This window comes from Fusarium sambucinum, chromosome III (genome assembly GCF_050947815.1).
Source record: "Fusarium sambucinum isolate potato_lamoka chromosome III, whole genome shotgun sequence".
Lineage (NCBI taxonomy): Eukaryota > Fungi > Ascomycota > Sordariomycetes > Hypocreales > Nectriaceae > Fusarium > Fusarium sambucinum.
The window spans coordinates 1001919-1012063 of NC_139292.1; the positions used below are offsets into that span (position 1 = coordinate 1001919).

The 10145-nt window shown below is 48.3% G+C and overlaps 4 protein-coding genes across 4 annotated transcripts; 1 reads left to right on the forward strand and 3 right to left on the reverse strand.

The window, feature by feature from the left end:
• Positions 1-369: 369 nt before the first annotated feature.
• On the reverse strand, positions 370-1749 carry FSST1_010519 (uncharacterized protein; the record flags this gene model as incomplete). The annotated part of the gene is made up of 1 exon (XM_083233559.1): positions 370-1749. The coding sequence occupies one exon, from the start codon at positions 1747-1749 to the stop codon at positions 370-372; it is 1380 nt and encodes a 459-aa protein (XP_083080215.1).
• A 1331-nt stretch (positions 1750-3080) lies between these two features.
• On the reverse strand, positions 3081-5555 carry FSST1_010520 (uncharacterized protein; the record flags this gene model as incomplete). The annotated part of the gene is made up of 1 exon (XM_083233560.1): positions 3081-5555. The coding sequence occupies one exon, from the start codon at positions 5553-5555 to the stop codon at positions 3081-3083; it is 2475 nt and encodes an 824-aa protein (XP_083080216.1).
• A 1325-nt stretch (positions 5556-6880) lies between these two features.
• On the reverse strand, positions 6881-8233 carry FSST1_010521 (uncharacterized protein; the record flags this gene model as incomplete). The annotated part of the gene is made up of 2 exons (XM_083233561.1): positions 6881-7726; positions 8012-8233. 2 exons carry the CDS (start codon positions 8231-8233, stop codon positions 6881-6883), a joined length of 1068 nt encoding a protein of 355 aa, XP_083080217.1.
• A 454-nt stretch (positions 8234-8687) lies between these two features.
• FSST1_010522 (uncharacterized protein) lies at positions 8688-10145 on the forward strand (the record flags this gene model as incomplete). Its single annotated transcript, XM_083233563.1, has 1 exon — positions 8688-10145. The coding sequence occupies one exon, from the start codon at positions 8688-8690 to the stop codon at positions 10143-10145; it is 1458 nt and encodes a 485-aa protein (XP_083080218.1).

A 10145-nucleotide genomic window follows, 5' to 3' on the forward strand; every position in this document is an offset into this window, starting at 1 on the left:
CACAGTCGAAAAACTGCTGGCACCAGGATTGCTAGGCTGAAATCGGTAATAGGCAAGGTGGGGTCGGGTTTCGGTTAACTAAATGATCTTAAAAAAGTTAGATTTGCAAATAAATGGGGTGAACAGGAACTTACAAGTGGCCGAAACCGTTGCGGTGGCTCAATGTGCCGACCAATTAATGTCTCAACGGCCCATTTAGGGCAGATATAAGAGGCATCTTAACCCTGACGGGTAAAGAAGCCTTTTGTTTCAAAGGGCTAGTATAGCCAGGAAGAGCTATATAATGTCGCCCTGCTATGGAGGGCTAACAAAAAGAGCCCAGTCATGGGCTCTGAGGAGAGGCAGACAGGATAGTGGGAGATGGACCTTTTACTGGCCCGGGGCGGGGTTAGGCTGTTCCTCATCCATGGGATCATGCTGTAGCCCGGTGCCGCGTATCAAGTCGTCGTAAGGACGACGCGGATCTGGCGCAGGGCAGATCGAGTCGTCGTAAGGACGGCGCGGATCTTCCTCAGGCAAAGGAGAAGTGTTAGCAGGAAATTGGCCATCCCTCGCTTGTCGCAAGCCTGAGGCAGGGGTGGGGTAGAGACGGCGACGCTGGTAGAGATTCAACACCTCTTCCCTAGAAGCATGCTTAGGATCCTTTGGCAGATCCTGCACGTTTCTATTCTCATCCCAGACTTCCTGTACCCTCGCGAGGGCAGCGGCATCATCTTCCTCAACCTTGGCAATTGCAAAGTCATCGGACCAGGGGAATTCCTCAGGCATGTCATTGCCGCCTTTCTGGATATAGTCCATGAGGTAGTCCCACCACATAATAGCGGTCTTTAATGCAGGCCGCCATTGTCGTTGATGAACAAGGGTTTTGACCTTGTTCTCCAAATTCATGTTGCCAAATTGTCGGCATGCGTCAGTCTTATGGGTATGGGTGTTGCAAAAGATACAACCCTCGATGTACCCATTGGGAGCATAGAGGCAGTCCTTCAAGGAGTGACTCGACAAGTCGCAGCCGATACACCTTATGCCTGGCACTGTGGACACGACATCGACAGGCCTTTGAAGAGCCCTGGTAGCCTCAGACGGCTCAAAAGAGGGCGTTACCTTCACCCTCGTAGTAGAAGCCTCTTTAAAGGCCCGGAGGTCACGGGGTATGCGCGACATTTGGAACGAGAGAAGGCTGTCTCTGCCGTTACCAATGACGTCTTCGGCAACCCGAGCAAGGTCCACAGCGCGGTTAGTCATTCCCATAGCCCCGGTTGGGGTCAGGGCTGCGAAACGACTTTGGTTGCCACCACCATAGGAGGTATTGACAACAGTTTGGCACATTCTTCCGTTTGTACCAGTGTACTCCCGCATCTCGGCCTTGTGGACCCAGCCGATGCGGTCGTTGGAGTTCTTGGAAACCCCAGAGTAGGTATTCTTCCCACTTTTACCTTGAGTGCTCGCTCGACTGAAGGTCGACGAGCTTCGGGAGGGTTGGCCATCACGGCCAGAGCGATTATCGCGGTTATCGCGGTTATCGCGGCCATCACGACGACTGTGATCGCGGTCATCACGACGACTGTGAACTCGGGCCTGACTGCGCCCACGGTGGGGGATAAAGTCTTCGTTTAGAAGACGAGCAAGCCGGCTTTGCGTCTGCGCGTTATCGCGCTGTAATCTTTCGATTTCGTGCCGCCGTTCGTCGTCTCTCAGGTCACGTCGGTTCGACGAGCGACCGGAGCCCGAGTTCTCGTCAGAACGAGCCATGGTGAGTGCAAGTTTTTGTGAATAAAAAGTAAAAAAATGTTTTTTTTTTTCACGAAAACAAATCGCACCAGTGTTGTTGTGTTGTGTAGAGTTCTGAAGATGAGGCTTGCGGGGGCTGTGGAGAGTGTGTTGCCAAGACCCACATTAATTTCATTCAGCGGCTGTATCAAGGCTAACTTTTCTACTACCCAAACTCATGTCAAATAACAAATCCGTAAATGCACAACACAACCACGAGCGCCCAAACAGACTTCTACATCATACCAGTAAGGGAAGATAACTATCATCACGGACTTGTTCTACCCATAGAACCCATGCAATAATGCCAACGGTGCTTTGTCAAAAACCTACTTTCCCTCAGTATCTCCATCCCGCAGCGCCTTGGCGAAACCGATCTGTTTATCTACAGAATCAGTGCTTAGAAAACCCATAAATTCCGGTAAGCCTGTTTAATTTCTTCTTTCTTACAACCTGCCTTTCCTAATAATTAATCTAGATGCACAGGAAGAGGCTGCGAATAGATTCGATCAGCAACCTTGCATACTTCCCTAGCCACTCAAACCAACAATCTGGGAGACCGAAGCATCGCTCAAACATCATCGCCCATGAAACTAGGTTGCTTGTCCATCAAACACGACGGTGAAAATGGCGCAAATAAACAGAGGATTGGGGCATTCATCTAGAATCAGTGATGCCTCACGTCCATGTTGTTTCAAAGAATAAGGCATCTTTCCCCTGGGGCATAAGATGCCTCCGACGTCTATCGGACTTCTACAGACTGTTGAGCTACTTCAATGGTTTCGCCTATCTCTAAGTTTCGATTTACCGCTTGTCGACTTAACTAACCTTTCCGAGATTCCCAACATCAAGTTGACTAAACCTCATTCCCGACTATATGATTGCCAATTCTAAGTCCTACATCTGTGGCTGCCGGAGCCTGACACTTAAATGCCGAACCTAGATATGACTCCATCATATGTTATCAATACCAATATGGCTATATCACTATAATGTGGTCAAGTCCTCAAATACGTGTTAAGGCCGAGTTAGTCTTGTGAGGAGGTTAGGGTCAAGGAAGCCAGAAGATCTCATTTTGGATTGGACAGTAGTTATCTCCCACAGTCACGCATGTTCTTATTGGGAAAGAACGTTGTTGAAAATTGAATTCCACCATTCCGTTGACATAGAACCCAAACATACCCTGAACATTCTATATTGCTATCCAATTACTCTTATAAGAAGGTAAAAAGAGTATTCTCAATATTTCTACAATGGCTACATTTATCTTTCACATTTTACAACATAGAATAGTCAACAGAATTGCAGTTTTATTAAATCTGTCGAATGTCCTTAATAGTTTCCTCATCCCTAGGTATATGGCTTGATATCAAGGTATTTATTGACCTGACAATAGAAAACCGAGGAATTTCTATGTCCGTACTGAGATTCAGGCTCAGTACGTCAGGAAGATCAACATCCATATCATGCTGAGAGTCATCCTCCCCATTCAACGACTGACAACCGGATCCACTGCCCGAGCGAGCAGGGATGGAGTCACTGGCCTCCCTGTGAGACTCGGCTAGTATCTCCTCCAATGACTGGTTACGGGGCTCGCGAGCAGGGGAAGTAGGGTGAGACTCATCCCCACTGCCGCTAGGAGAATGACTCAATGATTTGTCATTGTTAAAATGCATGCTCATGTCTTCGTTCGTGGGCCCTCCACGATGATCCATATCGATATCACTGGCATCGTGCTCGTCGCCATTGTCCATATCGATGTCAAGAGTATCCAGATTACCCGTATTGACATCAGGGATATCATCGGTGACGCCCAACTGGGGGCTGCGATGTGCATTAGGCGATGGGCTTTCAGACAAAGACCGGCCAAGTGACGGCCTCTTAGTTGAAGGCACGCCAGATGATGGCCTGGCTGATGATAGCCTCTTACGTGAATGCCCGCCAAATAAGGAGCTGGTCAGTGGCAGCCTCTCCGATGCTGGGCTGCTAGATAAAGACCTGGCTGGTGATGGCCTCTCGGGTGATGGCCTCTCGGGTAATGGCCTCTCGGGTGATGTCCTAGCAGATGATAGCCTAGCAGATGGTGACCTCTGCAATGGCGGCCTCTCTGATGGTGGCTTGGCAGGGAAAGTACCGGTGGCAGGGAAAGCACCGGTGGCAGGGAAAGCACCGGCGGCAGGGAAAGCACCGGTGGCAGGGACAATCCAAGCAGGGAAAGTCCCGGGAGGGAAAGTCCCGGGAAGGAAAGTCCCGGTAGGTGAAAGCCTGGCAGGTGGAGGCCTAGTAGGTGAATCTGGTGCTCTTTCCATGAGCCAGTCGATGCAGTCTGCCTGACGGTTGTTAGTCATGCATAAGTTGCTGATCACTCCAGATCTTTCTTGCAACTGTTCGTCTTGCAATGTCACTAACTCGGTCAAATCTTTAACCTGTTGTATAAGGTCCCACAGCTGTCTAGGAGTTGGACCAGATGATTCCTGTTGAGGTGCTACCAAGCGGCGCATCGATGATTGAGGAGTAGGCATATCACGGGTTCTCTGGTTCAGCGGAAGACTCCGATTTGCCATCCTTGCGCGTAACTGCAACGCTCTGTCGCGGTTAGACGGCCCCGAATCACTCTTCTCAATAGATTCTCTGGGTCGAAGGCTTAGAGAACGACGGCCGTTTTCTGGGAGACTACCCCTTGGTGATAGGCTCTGTTGATTAGTGCCAGGTTCCTCAGCAGGCTCGGGGCTGGGTTCCTCAGCAGGCTCGGGGCTGGGTTCCTCAGCAGGCTCGGGGCCGGGTTCCTCATCGGAGTCCCTGTCATCGCAAAGGCACCAGCGAATGGTTTCCTTATGGGCGCGCTCAAAGTATTCAAGCACGGAGTCTTTGTTAGGAAGATCACGCTTCCCTTTTTTGACGATACAGTAGCTTTGAAGAGCTTCAGTTGTTGTGCAAGCGTAATTGTCATTGCCCGCTGGCCATTGCATTGTGTCAATGGCACTCTGGATATTCTTCAAGTCCTCTAGTGTGAGCGGAAGGACCTCTCGACCTAGTTGGGGGACAATGCCCTCCCCTGAGGACAGGACTCTGCTTCCTGCAGCCAAGACTGTTTCACCGATGTGGTAGAACAATTCTGAAAGGAATCCAAGCGTTTTCCCGTTCGCCTGGGCTTTAGCCCTTTCTTCCTTATGAAGAGAATGCACGGATTGGATCCCGCCGGAGCTTCTGTCTGTATTGACCTTGCGCAGGGTTTCAGCGATCACAGGGGGTACCTTCATATTATGGTCTGTAAACGCCCAAAATGCGCAATCCTTTATGCCAGTTACAACCGCATAATGTAGCATCAGAGTGAAGTTGACGCTATTGACCTTCATCATACAGGGATGGACGATTATTGACGAAAGCGTCGCACAGAAGGATCTCGAGTAGAGATAATCGTATCCCGTTTCGTATGTCCCCGGTGGGAGGTACCGTAGCCCGTTCACCGGCGAGATGATTGTCATAGGGCTGCGCCTTTGAAGGCGAAGACAGATCTTCCACAAATTCAAAAGACAAGGTCGCGCCGTTCTCTGGAGAATGTCCTTTGCCACCTTCATATCTGATGCCTCCCATCTTCTATGGGTTTCAGCCTCATCTTCAGCGCTCCAGCCATCGCCTACAGGCTCATGGAGGTATCCGACAAGCCTGTCGACTTCGGTGTCCTTAATAGGCTTTCTCTTTGTAATCCAAAGTTCTGACGATCGCTCGGCAACTCGGTTTTGAGTGACTGTCGGCCTAGCAGGCCGTCCGGGTCTTTGTTGACTCATTGAAAGAACACGTTCCTGGATATTCGCAATGTTGATGGTGATGGTGCGGAAAAAGAAATTTAGAGACTGGATTGAAGATGTAGAGATACGGGATGAAAATTTTAGAGGCCTAGTGCTTTATGCTGCTAGCCGTCAGCAGCTGCCAGGCAACTATCACAAACGCTACTGATACTACAAAAGCGCAGGACTTCTCATTAGTTATTGGCTTATAATTACTGCATTTCATCGTAATATTAAAAATACATGGTCAAATATTTAAATCTTTTTACCTTTTCGTGGTCAGATAAAAAGACCACTGGAAGAGTGGGATGAAATTGTTAGAATAGGTAGCTTATGCTCCTGAGATCATAGTTAGTAGACCACCGAGCTTACACCTTAAAACCTGGGCTATATTTTCCAACGCCTATTAAATTCGCTAATATGTGTTGATCGAAGGTGATGTCAAAACTGGTTCAATGCAATTTTATAGCGACAAATAAATATATCTTTTCTTGGTTAAAATTAGATTTAATTGCAATTATTAAAGATTAGTAACTACCTACTGGGATAAGTAGCATTAGGCTTAGCGGAGCTAGCCATCGTTACTCGACAATACTCTGTTACTGAAATCAGCTAGATACACTTGCCCAATCTGAAAATAAGTCATCTGGCTATTGGCCTGTGTGGTAGTGTTAGATGCAGAGACAGACAGATTTATAACGGATGGTAAACCGGTGGAGTTATGGGGTCTGGCCAAAGTCAAATTGGACTGGGGCTTAAGTATGGACTTAAAAAGACTGTTTCTACATCACGGTAGTGGTCGTTTCACGGTTATGGCCTATTAAATATAATAATCTGAAGAAGTAGCGATCTAACTTTTTATCCATAAGGATTAAAATGATGCCAGATTCCCTCCGACATTTTAAAATCCCCATCGACTTATTTCCACAGTCTTTCATTGTCTCCAGAGGTGGGCCACGGACAGTGGGCTCTCGATCGGTAGTGGTATAACTAGGTAGGGTCGGGATTAGGTCGTTTTCATGCTTCAGGAGTAAAATGTAACTTACTAGACGCCGAAACCTTTTATATGGCCCACACAACCGACTCAACGGCCCGTAACAGTCCGCACGACTTCACTGGCAGCATTTGTGCTCAGCATACCCTGCATGAAGCGAAACTGTTGTACGATTCGCTTCATAACTTCCTCTCGTTAGGGAAATTGTGAACCTACACCCGTCGGAGGTCCGAGGGCCCGATCAATACATGCTCGCTGTAGCTGCATGATCGGAGCTTGTTGAACAACTGGCGATCTTTGATAATACATCGTTGGGCAAGTCGATAACTGCCTAGTTATCCTCGCGCAGTTGTTGCAGCTCTCTACGCAGATGCCGCACTTCTGTGGCGTAGTCTTGCAACGCCCCAGACTGGTCTTGTATCACCGTGTCCTGCCGTTGCACTGTTTGGGTCAAACTGTGTATTTGAGCCTCCATTTGAGGTACTCTGCGTACAAGTTCTTGTAACACCGCCGCGGTCGGGAACCCCTGTTGCACCGTAGCTGCATTTGGCGACGAGGGGCTTGATAAAACATGGCCTCCTGACTGTTGAAGGCTAAGGGTTTGGTGTACATCTTCAATTTCACCAGTAGCAGCATCGACTCCAGAGTGAATGTCCTCATCCTCGCTATTCATGTCAGGATCGGCTTCGTCCTTGGTCTCCATACGGCAATCGCGCATCACGTCTTTGTGACTTCTTTCAAAGTATTCCCCAAGCTCTGCCGCGGCAGGTTTTTCGTGGCGTTTGTGCATCAGCCTGTAACTTTGGAGGGCTTCGCCTGTGGTGCAGGCGAATTCCTCGCGCATACTTTCTGGCCACTCGAAAGTGTCAATAGCTTGCCGAACGTTGTTCAAGTCCTCTATGGTAATGGAAATGACTTGAAAGCCATACTGTTCATGGATGGCCTGGGTAGGGGTTGGAACATCGTGCTGTTGGCCTATGGCCACACTCCCAACTTTGTGCAGGAGCTTCGTCGTCGTCAACACTCTTTCCCCCTTCTCAACGGAGCGATCCATTGCTTCTTCGAGAATACTATGCGTGGATCTATCGAGCCCACTTCCCCGGGCGCTCTGTAGCCATCTCAAGGATCTTTTGAAGGCAGGACAATCGTTAAGCGCATCATCCGCATTAATGATGAACTTGCGATTATCTGTCCGACAGACAATTGCATATTGTAGGATCGCAATGATCCTTTATATGTTATTTTCCATGCAGGGATGAACGAGGATAGAAGAAAGTGCCTGACAGAAAGGCCTTGAGTAGATATATTTACTTATAAAGCTTTATGCCTCTGCTGCTGGCAAGAAGCGCAGATTGCTCATGGGAGAAATAAGGTATACCGGAGAGCATCTACGTACGCAAAGGCAGATTTTCCATAGAGATATAAATTCAGTGTAATTATGCTATTTGATATATTCTTTTACCTGCTTTATTTCTGACTTATCCCATTGTCGCTGGATTGCGTCCTCGTCTTGCTCTGTCCAGCCTTCGCCTGGAGGCTTGTGCAAAAAACCGACGAATTCATTGATATCATCAGACTCGATGCGATCATGCTGGAGCCAATTTTCTGCAGCTCGTTTCGCAACCAGATTCTGGCTACCACGTGCTGCAGAGCGTCCAGTGTTCTCTTGCGGCTGTCCACTCATTTCGTGAATGTTTTTGTGGTAGGTAATGTTGATGGTGGTAACGTTGATATTGTTTTAAAGAAATTTGTAGCGACTTGGCAAAAAGGTTGGGGCGCTAGGCTACAACTGTTAGCAGGTGCTGAAATGCGATTATCATAGACTGTTGGCCGCTAAATTCAGGTAATGAGTGTTGATTGAACGCCATATTTAGAAGCGTCCCATCAGTCAGCACACATCGATACAAGTAACGGTCAGTATTAATAAAAGATGATCTAGGTAATATAATCAGTTAGATGTATGCATTCAATGCGAAATTTAATCCACTGTTTTAATTTGGAGCGGTGTCACTAAAGTTGGTAGCAGGTCTTTGTAAGACGTACCTTCCTTAATCGAGCTTGACTTCAGTCCGCACTAAAATCTCGACCGTTTCTCGTCGCTCACAACAACACCATTAGTACTCATCAACATCAACAAAATGAGCGATCAAGGACGCAGACGAAGCGCTTCGGATCTGGAAGGCCCTATCAAGAAACGCGGTCGCCCGGCGAAGAATGCCAATACCAGCCAGAATCATATTGCCCGAAGGTGGGCGAAATCACTCCTCGGTCGTAACGATCCAATTGAGGACAGTGACTTGGCCAGGCTGTTGGCCCACCCTCCCGATGAACAATGGAGTGTTCAAGATGAGAATCGTATTACTCAGAAATGGGAGGAGTCAGAAGAAAAGCGAGCTATAGACAAGATCAAGCCAAACTCGCACCCTCACGTGTTGAAGTGGTGGAAGACTTGTCTTCGCGTTTTCAGAATCACGCCCGTGGAGCTTATATCTCCCCTGAATAATCTGCGGTACATTCCGATGACAGATGGCGACGTCACGGCTCGTCATTTGTACAATAAAGACTTCTGTGACATTTTGATGCCTATCGTCGTCCACCCGTTTATTCTGGGTAATCGGGCAAGGCTACTTGTAGTTTTGCAGTTCGCTGCTATCTGTCGAATCGACGACAGAGAAGTATGGAGGTCTGGCGTAAAGATTCGCGGCTCATGTCCTGCGATTAATGAGACAAATCGCTTGATTAAGGAGGATATCCACAATGGAATAAGCAAGTCTCTGGACTCAGTTCATGGCATCGCACGGCTGAATGTGGAGAGCCAGGAGCAGACTCCATCCAATCTCTCCGATTTCTTGCACCATCTTGGACGAATAGTTCTCGGCAAGATATACAGGCTCCCGATTGTCCCTGACGACTTTTCTCCTTATATGGGAAAGCTGGTTCTCCCGTTTTGCGAGATCGATGTGAAGAACATCCAGCAAGCCATTGATACAATGGAATGGAGGCACGAGGAATATGAATGTACCACAGAAGAAGCGTGGCAAAGCTATAATGCAAGATCTCAGATTCATGGCCTCCCTCGTGGACGCAATCTTGCGGCAACTTTCGAGTCGGCACAAAAAGTCCTATTGCGGAAGATCGATGAACAAGGACCCTCTCGTGCTAGACAAGTTAGTCACTCATCAATTGAAGGCCAATCCTTGAATGAAGGGGCTGTGGCCCCGGAAGGTCTCATTGTGGCATCAAGTCCATACGCGGAGTCTTACCTTGAAGAGGCTCATGGGTCTACCGAGGCCATCCTACAAGAAATGAGGGATATAAAAGCCCAATTTCAGGTATTCCGCGAGGAGAGAACTCAAGAAATAAAAATCTTAAAGGAACAGCATAACGCTGCTATTGATGCACTAAAGTCTCAGTTCGAGACCGAGACGGGAGCCTTGAAGGCACAGATCCACGCTGTTCTTGATGAGAATAGTCGTCTAGCCCAGCAAAGTCGTAGTCGGGGAGTTTCAGCCTCCGGGGCAACCGACAATGAGGACCAGGACGAACCTGAGCGACTGGATATCTCTGAGGCCACGATAGAGTGGCTTAGCGGCTAG